The sequence below is a fragment of the Cnephaeus nilssonii genome (assembly GCF_951640355.1).
Source record: "Cnephaeus nilssonii genome assembly, chromosome: 19".
In the NCBI taxonomy this organism is placed as follows: Eukaryota; Metazoa; Chordata; class Mammalia; order Chiroptera; family Vespertilionidae; genus Cnephaeus; species Cnephaeus nilssonii.
In genome coordinates, this window is record NC_137090.1 from 239,228 (window position 1) to 266,725 (window position 27,498).

Here is a 27,498-nt window from a genome sequence, read left to right on the forward strand (position 1 = left end):
CCAGGCTTAAGCACAGCAACTCTTCAGACTGATTTTCATGGTATAAAGTCGCTGCTCAGATTAGCGTGGGGACTAGTTCTAAAGTCTCAGAAGCATAAATCACTTGCCTGTGGCTAACAAAGCCTGTTCCAAAAGCCAGGGACCGGGCAAGAAGAGGACCGGTCTGTCCACAGGCCCCGTGGGGACGGGAGGGCGGGGCCTTCGCCGGTCACTGCTCTGCATCGTGGCTGACACTCGTCCCTGCAGTGCGGTGGGTAAGCAGCTTTCACCCCAAGTAGAGAAGCGGGTGCCTGGCCCACCCACCCCGTGCCCAGCCCTCCCACTGTCCCCGCAGAGTGAGTGCAGCCTCACGGCATTCCAATTTCCTCGGCCAACCCTCAGCCTTCAGCCCTCATCAGCCGGAGGGTCCCAGGAGAAAGATTCCTGCAAGCTTACCAGGCGGACCAATGTCCAACCGAAAAGAAGTGCTGGGCTATTCGCACTGTGAACTGGGATGACCTCAGGAGCCCGATCCCTTTCCAAGGTGTGTCCGTGCCTCACTCAGCACCTGCCAGCTGCCCCCTCTGGGCAGGTGTCCTCGGTGCGGTGGGCACGACCACAGCGCCCACCTGCCCACAGCACTGGACACCGAGGGCACTGTGCCAACCGGGAGGAGCCTGGCTGTCCTGTGCCGGCTGAAGTAAGCCCTCCCTTGCTTTGCTTTCATTTCCTAGTTTCGGAAGCCACTTCCAAAAGGTGAGCAGCAGGAGCTGGAGCAGCAAAGTGCCTTCCCTGCAGCATGTTAACAGCAGCAAAGTCCTGTTCACAGAGCAGACGATCACGGAGCTGCTGGCCGAGAAGCAGCCTCAGCCCTCAGGGACGAGTGAGGGACGAGGGGCAGGCAGCCTGGCCTCCGCCACGCTGGGCCTCCCTGCCTGCAGGCCAGTGGTCACCAGGACCAGGGCTTCCTAAGACCACTGCGCTGTCACTCTGCCCTTCCCTCAAGGGAGGACGAGAGGAGGAATCAGACATCTTTACAACTTCCTGGGAGTTCCTTCAACTTTATCAGAATCCCCAGGCTGTTCTGCAGGCTTTGCTTTGATAGGAGCCAAGATCAAGAGATTCAGGCCAGAGGCACTTCCTGGGCAGTAAACAGGCCTGTGGTCCCTCCCCTGACCCCAGGAAAGGTGAGAGCAGGAGGAGGCTCTGAGCCACAGAGGAGCGGAGGGGCTGCAGACCACGGGCTGCTGACCAGGCGGTGCCGCCCTTCACCGGAGCACCTGGCTGGAGGGCGAGGTGCAGGGTTCCCAGGGCAGTCAGGCCCCCGGGATCTCACACTCTCTCTGGGCCTCAGACACAGATCTGGGGGGGGGGGGGGGGGGGGGGGGCGAGGATCTCCTAAGAACTGTGGGAGGATCATTCTGAAATCCATTTCCTAGTTCAAGTCATCAGCTGAGTGTCACGCACCATGACAAACGCCGAGGCTGCCACCATGCTGGGCACCTCCTCTGGCCACTTCATACACAGCAACCACAAAGGCCGGACGTATTCACGCCCAAAAATACAGTAACAAAGCAGAGCACAAAAATTAACTAAAAATCTCACTATACTGGGACACCTTTGTTTTGCATTTTTCCCAAACAAAAATATAGCAGATCTTAAAAATGGGACATGACAGCAGGGGGCATACAGACGCCTTGGGGGCTCCGCTGGGGACACACACCGAGAACCCAAGGCCACGTTGCCACCGCATCTGATGGGGCCACCAGCCTGCTAGTTTCAGTTCTCCAAGAAACCAGAGAACATACATCTCCCTGTCTCCCAAAGCCAAGCTGACGAGTGCTCTTTTCGTTCAGAAGGTGTCGATGAAGAAGATGCTAGTCAATCCTGTGACCAGTGAATATGCAAGTGCGAGTCCACAAGAATCAGGGGACCAGGCAGGCAAGCCCCGCCCTCCACAGCAGGGCTGCCACCCGAAGGCTGAACTCCTTCGAGGTGAAGGCTGACCACTGACGTTCTCTCGGCAGAACACGCAAATGCTTAGATGCCCACCTGCTCAGTTTCCCGCCTGCTTCCTCCACATTCTCCCAGATGCCCAGTCCCTTCCTCTAGGGACCTGCTAACCACAGGCCAGCCAAAGCCTCTAGAACATTCCTCCCCAACACACCGCCTGCGCTGTTTACCCACGAAAAGGATCCTGAGCTGCTTCTTTGGAACAGGCTATTATCAGCTTTAAGACCGTCATCAGCTCCAGAGCACCGCTGTGGGAGCTGCGCTGTGCTGTGCTCCTCGAGCGCCACTGAGGCCTCGATCTGAGGGCGAGAGCAGAGGCAGCTCTGACCGCCACGACTCTTCACAGGCTTTACCTTGAAATCTCGGCCACGAAGGGCTTCAGCTCCTGAGGCTCGTAGGCGCGTGCGAAGGCCCAGCACACATAGCAGGCGGCGTCCCTGACGTTGTCACCCACACTGCAGGCACCCCGCTTCTCCTCGTAGGTCAGCGCCCTCAGGATCACAGGAACCACTGGGCAGAGAAGACAGGCTGGATGGGACCAGGGAGGCAGCACGTGTGGTTTTAAAGAAACAGCGTCTATTGTGGTCACACGGCTGTCGGCCCCTCAGCACCAAACAGAGGCAGGCAGAACCGTTATGCACGGTCCACCCCAAGGTCGTTCTGTAAAAGTGATGACCTCGTCAGAAAAAGAACATGCAGAAGGAAAACAGAAGTCCGCCAGCTCAAAGCAGGTGAACAAGTCTTTTAAAGTTGCCCAAAGCCCTAGCCTGGGCTCAGTGGATAGAGCGTTGGACTGTGGACTGGGAAGGCCCTGGGTTTGATTCCGGTCAAGGGCACATGCTCGGGTTGCGGGCTCGATCCCAGTGGGGAGGGCGTACTGCCGAGGGGGCGGGAAGACAGGCCTGCAATTCACAGGGGACCCCAGCCTTGGAGTCTTGTCCAGGGGACCATAAGAGATCCCTGGTTTATCACTGTGGCCCGAGGCAGTTGCCTAATGAGCAGCCCTGGGGGAGAGGAGAACCCCATCACACAGGTGTGTTACCTCTGCTCAGAGGGTGTCTGTCACTGGGGGGTCTCAGGATCCAGAACTGAAAGGATAAGGTAAGTCCGCCCACTGTGACCTCCATGCTTCCAGGTAACTTTATGGACAAGCTACATGCGTTTAATGGTCTGAAATAGCTGATGTTTACGATAATTTGAAATACATAACAGATTATCCTGGTTCCATTATAAAATATCTAAATGAGTAATTTACTATAACAGGTGACTTCATATAAAGATATGAATTTTCAGACATGTGGTGAGGGTAATTAAATGTTTAAAAGGGCTAAAACTTTTCAAGTACCTGGAAAGGTTTTGCTTATTAGAGACATATAAATTACTTAAAAATAAAATATCACATTCATGTATTAGGTTTTTAAAGTATTAAAAAATGTAATTAATTTTATAAATGAACCAAACAATTTTAAAGCCTTTTAAAATAATTATAATTTTTAAGTGTAATAGAAAAAGCTTACATAAACATTGCAATTTAAAAATCAAACACAACGTTAAATTTTTTTAAAGTGACACTAAATGGAGTTTTCTCAAAGACCACACTGGAAGTCCCAATTTACTGACTGAAAACAGACAAGGATGCTGCCACAAAATGCACGGAACAGCTGGCACTGGTGGGTAGAAAAGTGAGAAGAGGAGATGTGGGTCCCAGGAAATGGAGATCGTGTCTGGGGCCAACATGCTTCTGGTCAACATCTGACCCCGTGGCGCTGAATGACAGACCACGGAAGGGAGAAGGACACGCCCCACGCCCCCTCGGGATGTGAGCCACGGGAGGGTGTCCTATCAGTGCACACAGACACAGCATCCGTGTTCTGCCGTGTCACACCCCCAGCCACAGTCGCCAGCAGGATGAGGGACTGCAGGCTTCCCACACGGGGCCACCACAGGAGCCCGCCATGCAGCTCTCCCACGTGACGTCGTGAGAGGGTGAGGGTCCCAGCACAAGAGGCGAGCGAGACCAAGCACTCAACAAAGAAAACGAAGGTGCAGCTCAACAGCCAGCGGTGAGGCCAATGGGACCGTAAGGCAGCGCCGGTGCGCACGTCAGCACACCGTCCTTCCGAGCACCCTCGGCCAGCACCGTGAGCCTCTCGTCGTGCAAGGCTCCCACGGTGACTCCAGGCGCCTGAGAAAGGCACCCCAGTGTGAAGTAAGAAAACTAAAGCATCAAATATTCGTGCGTGCACCTATCATCACAGAAATTATCTTCCAGAGAAATGTATCTAAAAACTGTCTTAGGTAAAAAATAAAAAATAAAAATCAATGGAGACAAGGCACGACTATGAATATTATACACAAGTAACCCTTCTGCCTTTCTATATACAAGGATATTTGCTTCTATTTAAATAGCAACAAAAAGTGGATTTGATTCTGTATAGTTTACTTTATACACATGTGACAATTATTTTTAATAAGATTGTAAAATGTTCACATAAATTTACTTTAAATTGCATTTTAAAAACGTTCTCTAAAATAAAAAGCTCAAAGACATCACATCCTCAATGACACCCACCGCCACAGAGGGAGGAACTCGAGAAACGTGTTGCTCACAGGATCAGCAACGGCTCAGGCAGCTGCAGTCAGAGGTCTGATGGAGGAGAGGATGCTGCAGGGCATCCAACCTTGGACGCCAAGGTCACCCCAGCCTGGAGGTGGTCTCACTCTGCATCTGCGTGTACTCAGGACCCCAAACATGGGCCCACCCTCTTACCAAGTTTGCATATTCCTCTACCCAACAACAGGACACCCCACTTGAGATGTGGTAAAGGCCCCTCAAATTCCACAACATCTGAAACTGAGGCTGTCACCCCTCACTCCCCCACCCCCACCCAGCCAGAGGCCTCGCACAGCTCAGGATGCGCTCAACATGCCAAGGTCGCCCTCCTTGCTTCCCAGGTCCAGCCACGGCTTGCCCTGCCCACAGCAGCCGCTGAGGGGCCCATCGCTCCTCCCCCAGCTTCTCCCGCGGGCCCTACCACTGTTGGACCAACGGGGCTCTCAGCCTTGGTCTGCCCAGCGCTCCTTCACCGCAGAGCGGGCTGCACAAGCTGGCTCCTGCGTCTCCCTCGGGAGTCCTCCCAGCACCCACACCAATTCCACGCTGGCCTCACATCTCTCTCAGCCACGACCAGGTGCATGCTGCCTCCCACCCACACAGCACCCCAAGCCAGGCCACCTCGCTGAGAGGAGCCGTCCAAGCTGACGAAGGCCTGCCTCCCCAAGAAGCCACGCTCTCCTTGCTGAAAGAACACCCATCGCTCCCTGGGACTGGCCATGTCCACCTTCTGAACATGAAGCTCACAATCAAGACTCCTGAGGACGAGTAAATGCCAAACAGGCAAGAGGCCACCGCCGCTGCAGATGAAGCAGTTGCATCTGTTAGTGACTTCTAAACGACTGTCTCTAAACGGTACCACATCTGTAATGCTTAAACGTGGTCTTCAACTGTTTTACCTGGAACGACTCCGAGTGTTGCTCATTCTCACTTTGTGTGCTAACAGGATAGCCTGTCCATGGCCCGATGAGTGTCAAAACTAACAGGCTGTGGCACCTTTATGAGAAAAGCATAACATAAACGTGGTGTCGCTGCCACACCAGATTCCCTAAACCGTCACCTGAACACAGCCGCCGACAGCTCTGGGTAAGACCATGCAGCAATTGCATAGCCAGAGGGAAAGCTGGATGTTAACTGCTGAGTCCCAATTTACCGGTCCACCAGACAAAATCAATTTCAAAACAGACTACTATGAATGACAGCAGTCAGTACCTCGACGTCCACTTCGTGCAGACATCCCACCCAACGACACACTTAGGGATGCTCGGTGCCACCTGGAAGAAGGCCACTTCCATGTGGACAGAGCCCCACCCTCACCTGCTCACCACCCCAAGGTCACTGAGCTGGGGGAGCCACTGCCATTGCACCCCCATTGTCTGACCCCTATTTGGGAAGCCCAAGTGTCTGATCCCAAGTCAAAGTGAGACCGTTTCCTAAAGTGACATTTTGTTGGCTAGGAAGGTCCGTCAGCAATGAGGACAAGGACACAGACCGCGGACTTGTGTTCCACTAACGGACAACTGCCTCAATACAGACAGGTCTTCGTAAGGTTTGATTGGCATTTACTTTTGGGAAAACTGACAGCCTAGTCAAGTCCAACCATAGTTCACCTGGCCCACTTCTCAGTTTCAAGTTGTGGGAAAAGATCAGTTGTGAGAGGGCTAGGAGCTGTACACCTGACATGAGCCAGACCAGTGGGGATGGGGGCTGTGCTTTCTGTGTAGCCAGGGAACCCCAACTTTGTCCCTGGTACCCAAACACGCCCCTGGATTGTGTCCTCGGGCAGCTGCCCAGCCCACTGCCAAGTTGCTGGATTTCTGTGTGTCCTCCCGCAGAACTGACTCAGAGAAATAAAGACCCAGGCCCGCCTGGCCTCAGGAGCCTCACTGCCAGTACCACGCACACACCGGGCAGAGCCCCGCCTGCCTGCGTTCCATCCTCAGCACAGCCTTCATCTGTCCTGTCACCTTCCTACTCACACCTCTGGTGGCCCCTCCGCAGCACCTGCAACATCAGTGACTGCACTCAAGTGCAGAGAGGTAGCTACCAGCACTCCAGAGGCTGTGCGGCTGGACGGGGTCTGACAGGGAACCAGAGCCATCACTGGGTGGCAGTGGGAACCCTTTCCTCGTGTGTCACTAGAAAGGAATTTGATTTGCAGAAAGTAAAACCGCTGAGGAAAGCAAGCAAGATGACAGATTTCTTAGACAAGAAAATTTAAAATGAGCCTATCAGCTCCAATTAATCCCAAGAGGATAGTAAGGCCTGTGGCTGGGCAGGGGGTGGGAGGGTGAAAGGTTGGGTTGGGCGTGCATCTGCCACGCCCAGCCCAGGGCTCGTGGCTGCCAGCTGACCATCAGCCCTTCTCCACACTCTTCTGGGGGAAAGAACACCCTGGGCTGCCAGCTCGGACATTAGGGCCCAGAGGACAAGGACAGACCTCTCAGTGGCCAGGCTTTGGAGGAGAGGAGGCAATATATGGAGTAGAAAGTCTCTGCCCTACACTTTAACAAAAAGTCATTATCAGAGACAAAAATTCAAAGACAACTCTTTCCAGATTCAACAGGTTTAAAATAAGGAAACTCCTCAATAGCTTTGAACAAAAAAACCTTTCTCATGGTTCCAATTACACACTGCCAATGCATGTCAAATATATAAGATTCCCCAGAGGGCTTCCTTTTGGCAACCCAGAGTCTAGCAATATAATTTAAACACCCTCCTCTCTAGACAGCATGTCATTTGTCTACCAACTGCCTAAGGGCACAGCAGCCTCCAGGTGAAAGAAACGACTTAACCCTCAGAGTGCAGGCTTACAGCGTGCACACCCCAGGGGACAAAAGGGGGACAGGAGGAACCCAGGCGTTCTTTGTAGGTGTATAAATAACCTGTTCCTAAAAAAGTCATCACATAGCCAGCACAAAGTTATGTCTTGATAAGTCATAAATTATACTAATTTAAAAAACAAACTCATCACTTAAGGCATTCACTTGGACTGCACTGGGTGATTTTCCCAGGATGCACTGAGCCACATCTACAGGGATGCACTAGAATGACACCTCCCAGGGTGCACTGGGACAGCATCTCCCAGGGTGCACAGGATGACATCTCCCAAGATGCATGGAGCCCATTCCCCCTGGAAACCTCTGAGCCACTTCAGCACTCAGACCCCGGAGCCTGCCTGCCCAGACGGAGCCTAGGAAAGCCCCAGGTTTTGGGAAGAGGGTGTGGCCATCACCATAGAACTTCTGTTTCGGCCACCAGTACAAATAGCCATCATATCTTCCTCAAAAATGCAGTCCAACTTGCTCAGGAAAAAAAGCCAGTGTTGAAACTGCTAGGGGACAAGAGGAAATGACGGAGAGAATACCTGATTCCATAGACATTCGGCTTTCAGTTCCCACAGGACACTTCTGAGAACTTGTCCTAGAGGCCCTCTGCATGCGGGGTGCAGACTATAATCCGCCCTCGGAGGGTGTGGGACCCCAGCCCGCCGACCCTGGGCTGCCCTGGCCAGGCCCGTGTCCATCGTCCTGTGCTCCTGGGGCAGGCCCTGACCAGAGCCTCACCTGTCTGTGCAGGTAGGTCTCAGGGCCCAGCTGTGGCTGAGAGCCAAGGCTCTTTGGTCAAGGGGCCAGGACGGGAGCTCTCTCACAGGTGCCCTGAAGATCACGTGAGTTCCCACCACATGCGGCACACGATGCAGGCTCAGTGGGCACCGCTATTACTACAATGCACAGCAGATCAGGCACAGTAGCCACTGGCCCTCACAGGAGGGATGGGATCACAAGAGGAGGAAGCCACTGTTTCAGAACAGGCGCCCCCGTCCCACCTGGCAGGACCTTCTGAAATTACTACGAAGCACGGCTGAGGCAAAGGACAAGAAGCACCGTTCCTCTGTGTGACCATGGCCTAGTCCCTCGGTGTCGAGAGCCGTTCCCGCCACGCTGCCTGCCCAGCTCTCCACCCGCCCAGAGCCAGGGCCACAACTGAGCCTGAACCATGTCAGGTGGGGGAGGGGTGCAGGGGCACAAGGACAAGTAGTCAGGAAGCTGATAAAACGTAAGGCTGAGCATCTCCACTGAGCTCAGGCTGCTGTCGGTGTTTACAGAATCCCTAAAGCGTGCGGGAAGTGCGTCTGTGTAAGTGATGTTGGCTGGACGCCACATCTGATTGATGCCCAGCAAGGACAACGTCGCTGGTTCAGAGGTCAACATATCACACAGGTTTTATATTCTGCACACAAACTGTATTTCATCGTGGAAGTCAGACCCCTTCACAGAACCTGGGAGGGTGCAGGACAGCCCTCACCCTCTACCACTCAGTCAAAGAAGAGGCCGCAATGACGAGGCCCCTCGGGGATGAGGAGTGACATCCGAGGGGCGTCTCTTCCACTTTTAAGACTGCTCCCAAGGACAGATTCATTAAGAACATCCCGGACTGAGAGCTGCAAGAGCCATGTCCGACGAGACGTCCTGCAGATCTTACAGTTCCTGTACGAGCTGTCACTGCATGTGACTCAGCACCTTGGTCAGGCCCAGAAGCTGACAGCAACTCCATAACCTGGTGTCCCCCGCCTCACCCACCTCCAGCATCAGAAAGCTCCACCTACTCTACCAGATCCTCATCAATCCTGCTGGAGGAAACAGGACCCCAAAGAGCTGCATTCATATGGCCGGGTGCTGGTTCCCAGGGAGCGTCAGGGATGGCCGCACATCGCCTGCTACCCTGGAAGTGAAATGCTGTCTGCTTAGAAACAACCCTCAGGTGGAAAATGCAACCTTCAACCAACATGCTCCCTTTTCAGTTTTCTCAATCCTGAAACCTGACTTTCAGACACTTTCTCCAAGGTCAGGGCATTCCACTCCTTGTAAGTCTGTCTGGAGGAAGTGGCAGCTGCGCCTGCGACCAGGCTCTCAACAGGAAGGAGGGGCAGCCCGTCGCTTCATCCGGCCGGGACACAGCACCCACAGGGGCTGAGCACACTCTGTGCTGAGTCAGGGCTGTGCCTGAGCAGCTGTCACCCATCAGCAGCAGGTGACAAGCAGCACCACAGCGCCTGGAGCGAAGCCACCAAACAGCCCCGCTCTCCCCGCATGGGCCCTGGCTCATTAAATTCAAAGGAACGCCACTGGTACCCACCCGGGGGAAGCTGTCACATGGAGATTCCAGCTCTCCGTGAGAGCTGACCCAGCCCACGATGTCACCGACACCTCGTCCAGGTGCCCAGGTCCAAGGAAACACCCACTGCAAGCTGAGCCCAAGGACTCGGGACCCAAGAGCCCCCACAAAAAAACAAAGGGACGTAGGAGGCGACCTCGAAGGAGAGAACTGGTGCCCACAGAGGCCCACAGCCGCTGACAGTCCCCTCAAGGCCAGCGGCACCTCCTCTGTTGTCATGCTGGGGTGCTGGCTTCCCAGCAAGGCCCCCGGCCTGAGCCCAGGTCTGTTAGTTTCGAGTCAAGGTTCTTTGCAAGTTAAATGCTCTTGTGATTCCCTCAAGGACCCTCCTTTCAGTGGGAGGAAAAAATGTGCTCTCGCTCGGCTCGCTTTCTCTCTCTCTCCTATCCCAACTGGTAGACCACACAGGGACCAGCACTGTCCACTCTGTGCCTTGCCAGAGGCCAGTGGAGGGAAGGAACTGAGTGTGGCGAGGGGCACTCCGCCCTGCTCTGCTCAGCAACAGGCCGCTGGCATATGAACCGCCCACAGCTGATGACAGAGTGGCCCAAGTACAACTTGAAAGAAGCGAAAATAAGCGATCAGGAGAATTAAAGGCTTAACCAGGAAGTCAGGGACCAGTTCTGCCACTGACTCACGGCCTTGGATTCCCAGCCCAGTGCCCAGGCCTCCACTGGCCCCAAGAGTGTCCCCACACACAGCTTCAGAGCTGGCGGGCCTGGAGGATCGTGCCATTCAAGACCCCCCTCACTGAGCAGAGGGTCTTGGACCCTGACCTACAGAATGTACAAAGCCCAAGAAGACTGCCCAAGGCCGGAGGGTCAGTAGGACGGAACACAAATGTGCAGGCGACAGGCCATCAGCGTTTGGTAATGACAATGACAAGCCTGCCACTGCGTTTAGCCAAGTTATCACCACCCACTTCTGAATCTCTCCTGGTCCCTGGAGAGATGGGCCTGAGACAGCCAGGGCAGGTGAGTGTGGGCAGCATCTTCTGATCAGAGCCTGTCACGGCCACACTGCCTGCAGTCAAGCCCCAGCCACTGCCTGACCTCCCCCCACCCCATGACCTCGCCCTCAGGCTTGGCCATGCCTGGCAGGGGTCCCACGGGGGGCGGGGGGCAGAGCTTGGCCTCCTCCTCCCTCTGTCCAGAAAACAGCAAGCCCCCCCCCTTCTAACTCCCCCTTTCACACCTACAGCCCTTAGGAGAGCTTGCCCCCCTCCATCCCCACTCCAGTCCCTGAATTAGCTCTGAATGAGCTCTGGAACCCACTTCAGGGCCGACACCGAGTTCTTCTCTGCACCCAAACTAGAGCGGTTTCCTAGCCCTGAAAGGAGTCTCGCTGCCGCGCAAGAAATCGAAGCCTCTGTGTTTTCTCACGTGGCGTGATGCTGGGTCCACTTCTCAGGACCCTACCACAGGCTCACTTCCCACAGAGCCGGGGAGCTGGCGCTCAGAGGACAAGCGTGGGGCTGCGGCAGGAATGCCTCTGCGCCGGGCGGCGGCTGAGGGAGTCACCTCCACACGAGCACGTCCATGCTGGGCAGCCTTTCTCCAGAGAGGACAGCGCATGAGAACAGGTACAAGGAAACCATGGCCACCTCACCACGGCACATGAAAAACCAGCCGTGCCTGCATCCGCAGGGCACACCCGCCAACCAGGCGGCCCTGGGCCCTGTCGCTGGGAGAAATGCTCACGCACTCTCACAGCAAACCGGAAATTCAAGTACACGCTCCTCGGCCTCCCTAGAAGGCCGTCAGTCACACCAGCCTCCTGCACTCAACGTCATGCCCCAGTGGGCATGCTGCTAGCAATAAAGACAGCAACAAAGCTGGGGAAATGTGGAATTACACTTAGTAGGTTTCTTCCAGGAAGCAAGATTTCTCATTAAAGGGTTCATAAAAATACTTTCTATTGAAATAGCATAAATGCTATCAAAGTATCTAAAACAACAGAATAAATTATGTGGACAGACATTACTTCCTGAGCACACTGTGTATAACTAACACACACACAATTATATCACCATGTTCGTTACTGTCACAATCTTAGTTTTGGCCCAAACTATGAATTTCACCTCTTAAAATAACAGATAAAACCATGTGACAGGTTTCATATGGCTTTCATACATACATGCACAGTATAAATTCTAAACACTTATTACTTTGACATGCTTTATGCTTTTTCATTCAACTGTGAATTCTTTCATAAAGAATCTTAATTTAATTAAAGAGAACCAAATACTTAAAAGTAAAAGAATTTGATACCCTTTGAAAACCCTCTAATGCATGTGTGTATACCCACATACTCCTACCCCCAAAAAATGTATACACATTAAAAAAAAAGAATGAAAAAGGAAGAATTACTAGAAATGACAATACAAAGATGTTATCAAGAGAATAAAAAGTCAACCCACACAATGGGAGAAATTATTTGCAAATCATTTATCTGATAAGGATCTAGAATCCAGAATATACAAATCAACAACGAAAGACACACAACCTAATTTTAAAATGGGGCAAAGGACTTGAATAAACATTTCTCCAAAGACATGTCCAAATGGCCAACAAGCCCATGGAAACGTGCTCAACATTATTAATCGTTCAGGAAATGCAAATCAAAGCCATAATGAGATACCCTCTAGTTTGGGTGCAATCAAGAAAATGAAAAGAACGGGTGCCACTGAGGGTGTGGAGACGGGAGCCCGGGCACTGCACACTGCTGGTGGAGTGCGGGGTGCGGGGTGCGGGGTGTGGAGTGCGGGGTGCGGGGTGTGGAGTGCGGGGTGCGCGGTGTGGGGTGCGGGGTGCGGGGTGTGGGGTGTGGAATGCGGGGTGCGGGGTGTGGGGTGCGGGGTGTGGAGTGCGGGGTGTGGAGTGCGGGGTGCGGGGTGTGGGGTGCGGGGTGTGGGGTGCGGGGTGTGGGGTGTGAGATGGCGCGGCTGCTGGGAAAGTATGGTGGCTCTTCCACACATCACACAGGTCCCATGAGATGCAGCATTCCATTCCGAGACACAGGCCCAGAGAGATGAAAACAAGTGTTCCAACCAAAAGCTGTTGCATATTCATAGCAGCTCTACTCAGTGTCCAAATGTGGAAACAACTCAACTGTCCATCCACTGGTGAACAGGGGAAAGTGGCCTATCCATACGGTGGATAATATTATTCATCATAAAAAGGAACCAAGTTCTGATACTATGCTCAGTGAAAGAAGCCAGACACAAAAAGGCCACGTCGCATGCCCCCACTTACATGAAAGGTCCAGGAGAAGCAACCCATAAACACAGGACGTAGGTGGTGGCTGTCGGGCTGGGAGGGGTCATGGGCTGACCGGGTTCTTCTTCGGTGATGACGTCTTGGAACTAGATGAAGTGATAGTTGTGCTACACTGTCAATGTACTAAATGCTACTGAGCTGTTCACTCTAAAATGGTTAGCGTTCATTTGATGATGTGAATTTGACCTCAATTTAAACAACCAAATAAGAAATGACTTTTAAGAGCAAACACCTTTGCCTTCCCTCCTCCTGAGAATTCCATCCTGAAGCCATCGGTCTGGCAGGGAGGGGCAGCGCCACAGCAGGGACAGTGCCGGACACGCAGGGCGACGGCACCGGCAGAGGGCGGCCGGCGTGGGAGCCCAGAACCTGAGCAGGACGAGGACAGCCCCTTGATCTGGGATCCCAGCTTCCAGACTTTGAGAAATAAATGTGGCCGTTCAAACCCCATCCCTCGCTGTCTTCTGTCCGTTCCTTTGTTGTTAAGATTTTCACTGATGTTATCTGTAACTTGGGGGAGGGGTCTAATCTATTAGTTGTCCTTGTTCCAGTGAATTAAGTGGCTTCTGCACCAATGGTGACCAAGCCCAGCGATCGCTGTGTGAAGGGCACGTTTTCACAGCCATTCAGTGGAGAGAGGACAGAGCACAGGAAACCGACAGGGACGCCTCACCGTGAGGTGGGACAGGAGGCGAGGGCAGGGGAACTGAGCCCTCAACACTTGGCCCTGGTGCCAACCCTGAGTCACTTTCCCAAATGAAGACAAAACTCGGTTTTAAGTTTCATTGAGAAGCAGAAGCCGCAGCCCAGTCGCCCTGGAAGGTCCACAAGAACCTCTCACCTGCTCTGTCGGTCCTGTGTCCCCAAGGCCCAGTCGCCCAGGCGAGAGGAATCCATTTCCCTGCCCCTTGCTCCCTCCACAGGCTCCTTGGGGACAGGAATCGGAGGGAGGAGCCGGGCTGTGTGTCAGGCACAGAGCTGCCCACAGGCCACACACCCTGAACCGCCGCTCCCTCTCCCCTCACAAGGTCCGAGGGGTGAGGACGCAGCCCGCCAGCAGGCCTGGGAGGAGGGGGGCAGCAGATCCCCTGTGGCCCCCTCCCTGAATTAAAGCAGCTCCAATTCCACAAGCGAGGCTGTGGCATCGTTGGAATAATAAGCAAGTGGCCATGTAGGCCGTGTGTTACACGCCAGCAGTTACTCGACTGGATGAGGCAACGGCCCTCTGATAATCTGAGGCTTTCTGACGTGAGAAACCAAAGGCATCACCTGAGACAGACAGCTCAGCGCCAGCCCCGCCGCCCGGCACACACAGCGGGCCGGGCTGGCCGGCTCCTGCACCACTGGTTCAAGAAGAGGGGGTCCAATCCAGCTGGTAAGCTCTGAGTGTAGGGGGGTAGGGCCAGGCCCTCGGTCCACAGAGAGCTCAGGGCGCAGGGAAGAGAGACCAGGCAGAAAGGGGGGAACGTGGAAACAATGGAGGTCCACAGAGAAGACACTGGTGAGGACGGGAAATGCCACCCAGTGTGCCACAGACGCCTGCCAGCACGGGAGAGCAGACACCGAGAGCCGGGGCCGTCCCAGAACCAGGCTCCGGGAGCCCAGACACAAGCAGTCCGGGACCCTGAGCCACACCTTCCCGAGGAGCACACGGAGCTGAGGCACAGGGCACGGCGCTGGGCTCCCCTTCCGCTCGGTCCTCTCAGCCAGAGCTTGGTGAGCAGTGTGTGTGCATGTATCTGTGTGTGCGCACGCACACGCACACGCACGCACACACATAAGCTGCCAAAAGACACTTGAAGCTGCCCTGCCCTCCAGGAGCCTGGAATCTGCTGAAAGGGACCCCAAGGCCATGCCACCCTGTGCTCCTGGGGGAGCAGCATCCGGCCAGCGTCCTACCCCACTGGCCTGAGCTCCTCACATCTCACATGATCCCCGAGGACACAGCTCACACCCGGGGATGGGCCCGGTACAGAACCTGAGGAGGGGTGAGCTCGAGCACTGTCTGGGCAGCGGGCTAGGGCTCTCCCACAACGAAGTCAGAGGAACACGTTATGCCTCTGAATTTTCTGTCACGTTTTCCTTTCCTTTCTCCTCTCCTCGAGAGGCAGCGCCCCAACAGGAAAGCAAACGATTAAAATAAGAACTACCTCATTTCCTTGTAAGTGACCGGTTCCCTATAAAGGTGTTCTGCTGTGACACAGGCCATTCCCCCCACACCAGCGTGGGAACCCACCGGTGGATGCCCCAGCGCATCTCCCTCAGGCGGGACGGCTGAGGCCGCCAGGTAACCCAGCCAGGTAACGGCCGAGGCACAAGGGAGCAAACGGTGGGCCCCAGACTTGAGGCAAGCAGCCTGGCACAGAGCACAGGTGTGAGGACGGTGCTGCCCGAGGACAGGAGGGGAGGGGAGGGCGAGGGGCAGTGACAGGTGGTGACAGAGAAGAGGATGGGAAGGAAGATAAGCTGCCCAACACGGCGAAGCAGAGGAGCCGAGCCCTCTGCAGGCCTCACCTTAGAAGCAGACGGCTTTCGGCTCACACACCACAAGGGTGACAGGTGTCACGTCACAGCAAAGATCTGATGCTGCAGCGGGAGCCTGCGGCACCGACCACCCTGCAGGCCGTGCTGCTGGGACGCCCGTCCCTCTCACACCAGATCCATCACGGCCCAACAGGCAGGAGCTCAACCGAAATGCTGACCGTGCTGGTCCCCCGGTGCAGCTCGCAGCTGTCAGCACCTCCCCGGGCAGCACTTCCTGCCTGGGCAACCCTTGCGCTGCCTGGAGACCCTGCTCGGCCCCTCGGACTGGGTGACTCTCCCGGTGCTGTCTGCCTCTGCAGACCAGGCTCACAGCAGCTGGCGTTCACGGAGCACTCACTGTCAAATCCTGACCACTTGTCTGTCTGTTTGAAATGTTTCGTATTAAAATGTTGGGGGAAAGAATCAGGAATCAGAATGGCATCAAACTTTCAACAGCAGTGCTGCTGGCTAGATGCCCCAGAACATTTTCAAACCTGCAGGTGAATGACTCCGGGCCTGGGATTCCCTACCCAGCCGAACCAACTACAAACCAGGTAGCAGGTAGAACAAAGACACTTCCAATCCATCCTTCTCCAAACCTCGCCTCTCTCGGACTCTTTTTCTCAGGAGCCCACACACAGGATGACCAAAGTAAAGGGTCAGTCCACCAGAGACCATGTGGGATCCAGGAAGCGGGATTTCGATGCAGGAAAGAGGTGGAGAAAATCTAGGGGGATGGGGAAGGTAGGCGAGAAGGCAGAAAAGAGGGAGTGAAACTCATTCTCCATAAAGGGAAGTCAACAGACAACGCCCACAACTGGAAGCAGCAAGGGGGGTGGAGGGAATGGACAGAGCCATGGAGAAATGTTATTTGGAAGCCAGGAGGTAAACACCGAAGACTCAGCCGAGAGAAGGTCCAGGTGGTGCCCTGGGGAGACTGGGAGGGGACAGCCTCCCCTGAGAGGTGGGCCGGCACCCTCTCCTCGAACCCGGGCCGGTGAAGTACGGCCTGGCCTTGCTGAGGACCGGAAGCTTGGACGTAGCTCTCCCAGAGTCCTGAGCCAAGTCAGACTGACCCCCTCCCGGAGAGGCCCCTGAGGAGACGACCTGAGGGGGGAGGACCCAGCTGCCCTCTCCAGGACACCAGGCAGGTAAGTGAAGCCATCCTGGGTCCCCCATCCAGTGCACCTGCAACTTGACACCACCCCCACCCTCAACACCCACAGAGCACAGGGCTGGCAGGGCGGAGGCCGGCCAGACTCTCGACCCACATCACCCAGACATGATGCAACCGCGGGGAAGGCACCCAGCGTCGGTGGCTTCTTCCCCCGCAGCAGCAAGGGGAGCAGAGGGATCCTCTGCTTTCTGCGACAAGACTTCACAGCCACGTTGTCCTCTTTGAAGTACACGATGTCTAACATGGACAAAAGTAACTGAAAACATTTTTAAAGAATTCAACCCAATGGAAAAGCCTTAAGTAAAATCTTAAGCCTTAAATTTTTAAAGAAACAAAAAAACAGTATGTGGCCTGGGAAGCCCGACCCTGTGCCAGGAACACCACACGTGGCCAGGTCTGACCCAGCTCACAGCCTCCTCTCCCGTCCCCAAACTGACATCTCTTCCAGCCACACAAACAGTGGGGACACAGCCACGGACTGAAGAGCAAGCAGTTTAAGTGGGGAGGGGGATAAACAGGCTCAAAAATGGTCTTAGTTATTATTTTTTTAAGAACGAAAAGGGTAGAGAGGGTGTGGGATTCCCACGGCAGCTGCAGTCCCGCCCCACAGTGAGCTAGGCCAGCGACCGGTCCCGGGCAAGCGCCAGCAGGTCCCCGCGGGAAGGCAAATGCTGAGCCTGTCTCCCTCCCTCCCGGCTCTCTCGAGGAGGACCAGGGAGGACAAAGACTGCCAGGCACAGGGTAAAGGGCGAAAGGCAACAGCTGTCTCCTTCAGACCCGGGGAGAAGACACCAGAGTGCCCGCCTCCGTCGGGGGTGACGTGGTTCAGACTAAATGCCGGTGTTTGCAGGCTGCTCCCTACAAGCGCTGGAGCGGCTGAAGGAAGGTCTCACGTGCTTCATTACAACATCACATAATTATTGGAGGCTGACCTGTGCCCTATTCCTCTCTATTCTCACCAGGAACACATCTGACCCCGTGGTCCTGACACCTGGCCGGCACTCCGTGGCGCTACGATGGCACTCCCGAGGGAAGCAGGCAGCTTCTGGGAGGCACAGAGTGGTGCTCGGCTTGGCCCATGGGTGACGCTGCTCTGAGGCGGCTCGGTGGGTGCAAACACGTGGGAGCAAACACATGAATCGTAGCTGCGGGCAGGAGGAATATCAGGTGCATCTCCAGGCCCTGAGGGCGCAACTCCTCCACTTAAACCCCTCCCACTGGGGCGGCCGCTCAGTTTCTGAGAGCAGCCGGCTGAGACAGTCCTGCTCCTGGGCACTGTCCGCCTCCCGCCGCGCCTCCCGCTCCCTGCACTGCCTGCCTCCGGTAAGTACCTACCATTTCTTCTCAAATTCACCTTTCTTTCAAAACTACTCTCGGCTGGATCTTAAACGACCTGCTCGGCGAGAACCTGGCTGCCCTGCTGTTCTCCGAGATTCCTTAGAACAGCAGGTGCACCACTCAAAGCAGACCAGGAGCACGAACTTGTAACGAGGCGACACTGCGTTCTTGGCCTGGGAACTAAGTTCCTCATTTCTACCACAAAGCCCATACAGTTTAAAACGAAACTCCAATCTATATTATTGCTTATATGTTTCCTCACCTTAAAAATAAACTATAAGTTTCAACATAAAAGATCGTATAGATACATAAGTGTGATTATACAGTTGCTGATTTTATAGTTTCTTTAATTTTAAAACCTTTTAAAGTTTTAAAGTTTAAATAAGTGCTGTTGTAACTTAAGTTAAAAAAAAAAAAACTTAACCAAAGAGGATCCCTCTATGTACAGAAAGAAGTATGTGTTATTTCTCTTTATAAAATGTTTCATAAATCTGTATATTAGAACAATTACTGACCAAATTGCTGGCCAAGTTTGAGACGAGACCTCATTTAAGCAAACTCTGTCTGCATTTGCTACCCTGACTTTTATTTGCATGACCAGTCTTCCCCAGGCTTTGAACTGGTTTGGTTTTGTTTCTGTGAGAACAAGCGGGCCGGCACCGTGGGCTCCTGGGCTCTGGTGACAGCCCCCAGCAGAGCGTTAAAGCTGTGCCCTCAACGTGCAGAGCGGACAGGGACGCGGGGCCTTGGCTGAAACCAGGGCCCCTGGTTGTTCCCTGGACCTGTTCTTCTAAACCCCGCGCGGGAAGCGCCCTTCTCCCTGGTCACGGGGGTCCTGAAGGTTACCCGGCATTGTAAGGAACCAAAAGTCTGGGAAGGGAGTGGCGGTTAATCACTGGAAAAGCTCCATTGGAGTAAAACTCACAAATCTTGTTCTTGCAACACCCCAGTGGGTAGGCGACAATGGCGTGTCCCTGAGTTATGCAATAACGCCACCTCACAATATCGTAATTATAGCATGCCCTTCAGAACGTTCCACCTGACGAGGCCTCTGCCAGGCTCCGGACACACCGAGGCAGGATTTCAGTGCACAGGTTCCCGGCATGACGGGCATGGCTGACCAGCCTGGCACAGCAATGTCCCATGAAGTTAAGCTATAGTAACCTCTATCGTGTCCTATCAAAGTTTGTTTTTAAATCTCCTCCTCTCATCTATTTTTCAGAGTTCAAATTCCTTAGAAACTTTTTAAACTTGCCAGCCACTCACTATCTCCTGACCGCTGTCTCGGCTGCCACAGTGCCTGTCCACGCTTGGGAAGCCGTCAGAGACAGTGAGAGGCAGTTCCCTGCTTCATGACAGGCAAACAGCCCTGTGGCCAACAGAAACCACATGTAAGCAGTTCTGCCCGGACGCCCTGGGGAGAGCGCAGCGGGGGAGAGGGAGGCAGCTAGACGCCTGCTCCCAGCTCTTCCCACAGGCAAAAAAGCCAATCAGCTTAGCAAAAGCAGATGTTTAAAATGCTTGAAAAGTCACAAAAAGGACACTTTTAAGTGAAGTAGAAAAACCTCTGTGAGGGCTCCAGCCCCTGTGCCTGTCTTCAAGTCACTGCCTCCCACTGTCCTCTGCCTCCGGCGTGGACGCTGGGGTACAGCTGCTTAGTCTGAAAGGACGGGATGGAGGGGGCCGCGAGCGGAGCCGCTCAGTCAGAGGAGGTGCACTCAGAGCAGGCGCTATCTGCCAGCTCCCTTCGAGCCGCAGAGACAGCCGAGTGGGAGGGCAGGAGGGTGAAAACAGTCACAGAAACCTTTCAACAGGCAGACATCTGACTGTGAAAGATGCTGACAGGAGAGCCATGTCCCAGGGTCCTGCTCTATTAGCTCTCGCCAGGCCGCTCTCCAGAGAAGTGTGAACTCAGAAACACGCGTCCCAGAAAAAGGACAGGGAAGCGCCTCTCCCGTCCCCGGAGAAATCTCCCTCTGAATGCAAATCCACTTGCTACAAACAGTTAAAGCTCCGGACTGGACTGTTGTGGCAACAATGCCCTTTCTGGGAACGCCTGACACCAGCAGTTTTAGTTTTAGTTCTGTCATCCTGTAAACCCTCCTGGGCAGGAGAGCTCCCAGACATACCTCCTTCTATAGGCTGCCCCTCGAAAGCCCGCAACAGCCTCCCTTTCACCCCTTGTTCCTCTGGCATGACTGCGCTTTTATAGCCGAGGGAACTACGCCTGTCTCCACGGGCACCTGAAGCCGCTGTGCTTCTTGTTTTAATGAGTGATTGTGCAACCCTGAGTCAGTTTACCCAGAGTTAATGCCACCGCTGCACCCGTGACCCCAGTGCGGGCTGTCCTTCCAACAACAAAACCCTGAGGACCCTCACCTCCCACACACGGCACCAAGGGTCATCCCCTGAAGCCTGGGTGCCAGCCGACCAGACAACATGTGAGTGAAAAAAGTACATATTAACATAAAACAACCATTTCCAAAAGTATTCTTTGGGTAATACTATAACTTACATATAACTTCCTCCTATAAATCTTTGAGAAACTTTAACCAACCTGGGTCTATTTATATTTCTGCCTGAAAGTATTAGCAATGCTAGCTAAGACTGCTTCTAAACCTGACAGAACTTTCTTAAATCCGGAGGGAACTTGCCGCTCAGGTGCGCTCACGTGTGTTAGTGCTGGAGGGGGTGGATCCGAGTCCACTCTCGGTATCGCCGGGACTCAGGGCTCACACCTGATAAACGTTTTGCAACTGTCATCATTGGGATGGTGCTGCAGCTGGTGATGAAATCACCGGTGCTCAGGTCTCTGCCATAACACATCCGATGCAGCCCTGGGAAGCTGACTTGCAGAGATTCTCACGCCTCCAGAACCAGAGAGCACAATGAGGCGTGCCACCACAGGCCCCGCTGACTGACTTATCTGGCTGGCCCGGCACTGGCTGGAGTCGCCTGATGACGGGCGGCAAGGAAATTGTGCTTTTATCACCCAGAGAGTATCTGCCCCCCAAGGGATGGACTGATCTCGTAAAGAATCATTTCACATTTTTGCTATAATAAGTGGGGAAATTAGAAAAACTCGGAGCTATGATTACAAGTGTCATTTGCTCGGCTTTGACACAGCCGTGCAACTCCTGGCTGCATGGGTTGGAGAAGAGGAGGGGGATGAAGGTCTCAGGAGGGAGGACCCCCCGGGGGGTCCCTCTCCCCTTTGTAGGGCAGCCAGAAATCTCCTCTCACATCCAATATGCGTACCTCAGTCCCCTGTCTGCGGAAACTCGGAAGGCTTAGGCACCAGCAAAGCCTCTTTCCACTCCAACCACCTCCGTAAACACACATGTATTTGAAAGACCTGGGTGATAAAATAGCTCCACAGAGGCAGTTTGTAGGTGGGAGAGTGGTTCTTTGTATTTTTAATAAATATGGATACATGAGCAGAGAAACCAGTTTGCTGCGAATAAAATCAGACAGCGCTCTTAGAATTTAAGGTATCCAGTGAAAAGTAAAGCTCCACCCTCCCACTTGCACCTCTCCTCCCGAAAGGGCCCATTACCTCATCGCCCAAGGGTGGGACCCAAGCAGACTGCCTTGTGCTGTGAAAGCAAGTCTCGTAGGTTCCCACAGAAAGGCTGCTTTCCCGTGAGTGTCTCCCCACCGTGTGGAGGAGGTGACTGTGTATGAATCCGGCCACCCTTGTTTAGGCCTTAAATCAGAACTGCAGCTGAAAAGTTCTGATAAATCATTTCCTTTGAACCTCGTTTTTAAGTGCTTGGCAATATAGAGAAGCTAAAGACCTTTTCCTTTTCCCATTTTTATGCAAATGGAGTGCTCACACCTCAGGGCGCTCTCCCCACCCACACGTTTCTCTGGGACACAGTCACTCCAGGGGCTGGTCCTCCCAGATCCACGTCTCCGTTTGGCAGGAGGCAGGCTGAGAGCCCAGGGTGTGCGTGTGCGGAGCCTCTGAAGGAAACCGGGCTGAGACCTGCAGTGAAGCCTGGAGGGCGGGGGGCGGGGGGGGGGGCCCCTAAGGGAAAGTAACCTGAAGGCCAGACCCCCAGCAGCCCCAGCTGGGACCCAAGGCCCTGGGAGGGACAGCCCTGCCAGCCACTCGCCAGCCCTGAGTGGGTGTGGCCCAAGGCCCAGTTCCTAAAGGCTGAAAGCTGGATGGCCTCTTACCATGATCCAGCGTCTCTAAAACAGGCACCACTCACTCTGCCTTCGCCGGGGCCGGAGGGCTGAAAGCTCTGGTTGTGCCACTTGGAGGCGAGGCCAGGAGAGAGGCAGGCACCCCTGGCAGCGCTCTCGGCCACCCAGAGGGATCTGTGTTTGCTGGCCAGGCAGGGACCTACCCCACACCACTCACCAGGTGGGCAGTGGAAACGGGCAGAGACCAGAACCAGACGTTGGGTCACTCACAGGCTCCCTTGACAGCACCTCAAACCACGAGTGTGTGTGGAGCCCACTCTGTCTGTACTTGAGACGGCGTGACTGTGACATCAGTAGCTTTAGGGTGGGATCCCATTCGTAAATATATGCCTAGTGCCTGCACGTAGACAACAGCCTGCTTACACAGGGCAGCCCGGCGAGCAGTGTTTCCTGAACGTCATAATTACATGCTCCCTGTTCTAAGTGAACACACACACACAGCGCCAGGCCTCCGGCAGTCACGTTCAGCAGTCAGACCACGCTGTGATGTGACTCAGGCCAGAAACGCTGTGGGCGTGGCCGGGGCAGGATCCCAGCAGTCACTCAGCCCCTCAGTCCACAACCTTTCTGGCATCTGAGGCCTCAGGTCCAGAAACAAGGTTCCCAAAACTCAAAGAATGACAGGCATTCTCAGAACTGACACCAAACACTCCACACACCACATTCCTCTTGGCCCCAAGGAAATTCAGGTCAGATGTGAGAAAACAGAAAACGTGGTTCTGCGTGGGGGCGGCTCACCCTGCCCCGCACCCACGGGGGTGGTTACGTCTTACGTCGCCTGCATCTCCAGGTGCCTTGGCGTCAACCCCCCCCCCCCCCCCCCGTGATCACTGTGAGGACAGGGCTTCCCCACTGGCCCTCAAGCCAGGGTCCTGTCACTAAGGCTCTGCTCCTCCTTTGCAGCTCCCAGGCCCCCATGAGCGCGACTTTCCCCGGCAGACCCGCAGCGCGTGGAGCTGGCTTCAAATAAAAGCAGCGGGAAGGAAAGCAAGAGCGCGTCTTTAAAATCACCACGTGCGAATCAAACAGAAGCCCGCTGTGAGCCGACCCCTGGAAGCCGGAGCCTGAACCGAGAGAGGAAAATGAGTCTCCTCAAAGAGCGGAAACCGAAAAAGCCGCATTACATCCCGAGGCCTCCGGGGAAGCCCTTCAAGTACAAGTGCTTCCAGTGTCCCTTCACCTGCAACGAAAAGTCCCACCTCTTCAACCACATGAAGTACGGCCTCTGTAAAAACTCCATCACACTAGTATCGGAGCAAGACCGGGTCCCCAAGTGCCCCAAATCTAACCCTCTAGACCCTAAGCAAACGCAGCAGCCGGACCCCACAGTGAAGCCCACCTCCTCCAAGTCTGCCACACACAGCCTCCCCCACCTGGACACCAAGCTCCCACTCGGCCTTGCCAAGGACGATGCCAAGGAGAATCTGGAACTGCAGCTGCGTGGGCCCCACAAGGGCCCTGGACAGAAGCCTGCTCTCCACAAGGAGGCCGAGCACCGGGCTCCAGGCCCAGAAGCCGCGGCGGGCACCCCGCCTGCTCTGGAAGGGGCCGTGCGGCCATCGGCCTTCGTTCCTGTCGGAGAGCACAGACTCAAAGGGCCAGAACACGCCGAGGCTCCCGAGGCCCTGGCACTGCCCAGCGCCACCACCAAGGCCAGCACTTTCCACACCAAGTCTGCATTCCACGCCCCTGCCTACCCCTGGAAAGCTGGCTCGCCCTTCCTCCCGCCTGAGTTTTCACACAAAATCCCACCCACGAAGGGGTTCGGGGCCCTTTCCCCTTACATGCACCCCACAATTCCCGAGTACTCACCCCACTTTTACACGGAGCATGGACTGGCCACCATCTACTCACCCTACCGCCCGGCCGGGAACTCGCCCGAGTGTGACACCCCCCTGCTGTCAGTCTACGGGGCCCAAGACCAAAGACATTTCCTGTCTCACCCGGGGCCGATGCCCAAGCACTTGCACCCGTCTCCCTTGACATACGATCATTACCGGTTTTTCCAGCAGTACCACCCCAATTTGCCAATTCCTTATGGATTCTACAGACCAGAGTCTGCGTTTTCCTCCTATGGCCTCAGACTCCCGCCTATCCCTGGTATTTCACAGGATCAGAGCTCCCACCTGCTGGAAGAAGCTGCCCTGGTCTACCCGGCCTCAAGTCCATCCAAGTCAAACCCTTCCCACTCCCACAAAAAACACACAGAGTCTGAGAAAGAGAGTCCGACTGCTGAGGCTGAAGACCCTTCCAAAGACAGGCAGAGGGACACAGAAGGGACCAAGATGAGCCCACGGGCAGGCAGCGCGGCCACTGGCTCCCCGGGAAGGCCGAGTCCCACCAACTTCACACAGACAAGCCAGCCCTGCACTGGGCTGGGCGACCTCTCGGACAAGCCCACGGCAAACGCCCTGGCAAGGCTCCAGCAACCAGAACGGAGCCTCACAGCCTTCAAGCCCATCAAGAAAAGCACCGAGCGCCCACATTCCCAGGCTCCAGAAAACAGAGAGGGCCCTCCACAAAGGTAAGAACATCTCCTTGTCAGAACCTCCACAGCCGTGTCTCTGGCTGTGCTCCGTTAGCAAGCTTAGCCTCCCTCAAAAGCTTCCCACAGCAGCTTTTCTACATCACGTCCCCAATAAGCCTTCTCTTGTCTTTGCCTCTTCCAGACTCGACGCCATGGACATCGACACTCCGGCCCCGACAGGCAGCACCTCCCGCGGCGTGGAGGCCCTGCCGCCCGGCCCAGAGGACGGCTCCGGGGTAGCCCCGCTGAACCTCTCCAAGAAAACGGAGACCAGACCAGCAGCAGCTCGCGACCCCCTGTACACGGACTACCCGGAGCTGCAGGACGTGCCTCTCAACCTCTCGGTGAAGGACCCCTGCAATGCCCTGGCCCTGAGGCCTTCCCCCCACAGCCCACCGCCAGAGGCGGAACCCGCCACTGCTACTGATCAGAAGACCGGGCCAGAAGGTTCTGGAGATGAGCCAGGACATACAGAGACGAACCAAAACAGCCTTGGCTCTGATGACGTTCCAGTGACCAGCCCCACTGGGAAGGCCCAGGACACACGGGCAGTGGACAGCTGCGACGAGCAGAAGCAGACGGCAGCCGTCGCCCTCTGCCAACTGGCGGCCTACAGCCCGGGCACCGTCCGGGTAGGCGATGGGGAGCCAATGGCCCAGGAGTCCACCTGCCAACAAGACACGCCAGCTCTCAGTGCCACGGCGAGCCAGGAGCCTCAGAGTGACCTCAGACCCAAAGGGCAGAAGAGGACAAGCCCACGGGATTCGGGGAAGTCCCAGCAAGGAGCTAAGAAGACGAAGCTGAGCGACACGGCCCGAGTGTTCACTCTCCGGAAGAGGACTCGCGTGTCCTAGTGCTGGCTTCCCCGGCACAAAGCGCTGGGCACGGCACACACCTCTGAAGCGGGTCGCAGAGCAGCTCATCTGCAACAGCCCCTGCGTTTTTTATCTGGTCAATTTTTACAGGCAGTTTTTTCTTCTCAAAAAACAAAATACACATAAAGAGAAAAAGAAAAAAAAAACACAAAAGGCTACAATTCAGCTCACTTTTTGTAAATATTAAGCATGAATATTATAAGGTGCTTCCACTTGGGACTGTAAAAACATTTGAATGACTCCTACTCTAAGACTGGCAAGTTAGACACTGGCTTTTATTTTTATAATAAAATGAATGAAATAGGTTGGACTAAAAGGTAACTTTCAGGTATAAGCCATGTCATAGGAAATCTTTTAAAAATACTTTTCTTATAAATACAATTCTCACACCAGAACAAATGGTCTTAACTGTGTCATTAAATCCACTGTGTTGTGAAGTAAGTAACAATGACTGGCAATGCTAGAAGCCTTTTCAGCACCAGCATTAAAGTGCTGTCTGAGGACACTGGGATTTGTTGTGACTAAATAACACACAAACATCAGGAGGCTATTTGTACAGATAATTTATTTCCAGGAGGGAACATGTTTTACTGGTGGAGTTATCAATATAGTCCATTCCATATGATGTTACAGTGACCTTTCTGATTCATGCAGCCTCACTTTCCACTTCCTAAAATGATGTATATATTGCCAATTTTCCAATAAACTCTTGATAAACTTTAAGGTTGCACAAAACGGAAAGAAATATGAACTCTGTGTTATATTTTAGAGTATTCTGCCATAATAAACTCAGTGAAAGAAGAGACTAGAGCTGAGGCAACAATTAAAACAGAATGAGAGTGAGTGTGAGTGTGTACACGTGTGAGCGTGCGAGTGCACATGCAGACCAGTGGGCACCAAGCGCAGGCATGAACCACCTGGGCCCCTCTGAGCCTTCCTACAGGGCCCTGGGCCTCGGAGCGCTGCAGGAGGACGAGCTTCCAGAGCCTGGCTTCCTGAAGGGCTGCTGAGAGCGGCCGGCGGGCCTTGGAGCTCCTCCTCCAGCCTCTGCACAACAGCCCTGGTTTCTCCCGTTTACCCCACCTGGGATGTCAGCCAAGGCCCTGGAAAGGCATGTGGTGTGAGGTGGGATTCACTCCAGTGGCTCGGGAGGAGCCCTCGACCAGGCAGGTGGTGGTCACCAAATGCAGGTCCAGTGACGTCAGAGGACAAACACTGCTAAACAAGAAAGCCATCCCCAACCACCTGTGTACGTAACAAGGCTTCTCAGCACAAAGCTAAAAAGAAAAAAATTTTAAATAAAAATATTTATGTAAAACCTTGCCTCATCCTAAAAGATAGCCTGAACTCCCCTGGCCGGGTGGCTCAGTTGGTTGGAGCATCGTCCCATGCACCAGAAGGCTGTGTGAGTTCCATCCCCAGTTGGGGTGCGTGCAGAGGGCAACCGATCAATGTTTCTCTCTCACATTGATGTTTCTCTCTCCCCCTTCCTCTCTCTCTAAAATCAATAAAAACATACCCTCAGGTGAGTATTAAATTAAAAAAAAAAACAAAAAAAAAAAACACTTCACAGCAGGGAGAAGCAGCAATTAGGAAAGAGAAAGGTCCATATAAGAAGGAAGCCTGAGCAAGATCTAGCACATTCTCTCCTAAAACACTGCCCATCAGTGAGGGCACAGGCCTAGTTGTGGGCTCACACAGGCCGTGCTGGGGAGATGGGGAGAGACGAGGCACCCACGTCTTCAATAGTCCCAACGATACAAAGCAAACGCACAGCAGGTACT

The 27,498-nt window shown here is 54.3% G+C and overlaps 2 protein-coding genes across 2 annotated transcripts in view; one reads left to right on the forward strand and one right to left on the reverse strand.

Annotated features, from left to right (window-relative positions):
* Window positions 1-27,498, reverse strand: part of TBCD (tubulin folding cofactor D) — a 102,566-nt gene that overhangs the window by 41,849 nt on the left and 33,219 nt on the right. Inside the window, exon 14 of the mRNA XM_079798159.1 lies at window positions 2,346-2,502. Coding sequence (XP_079654285.1) covers window positions 2,346-2,502 — 157 coding nt within the window. The remainder of the gene's footprint in view (window positions 1-2,345; window positions 2,503-27,498) is intronic.
* Window positions 18,493-27,489, forward strand: ZNF750 (zinc finger protein 750). Its single transcript, XM_079798160.1, has 2 exons — window positions 18,493-24,836; window positions 24,982-27,489. The coding sequence occupies exons 1-2, from the start codon at window positions 23,395-23,397 to the stop codon at window positions 25,691-25,693; spliced, it is 2,154 nt and encodes a 717-aa protein (XP_079654286.1). The 5' UTR covers window positions 18,493-23,394; the 3' UTR covers window positions 25,694-27,489.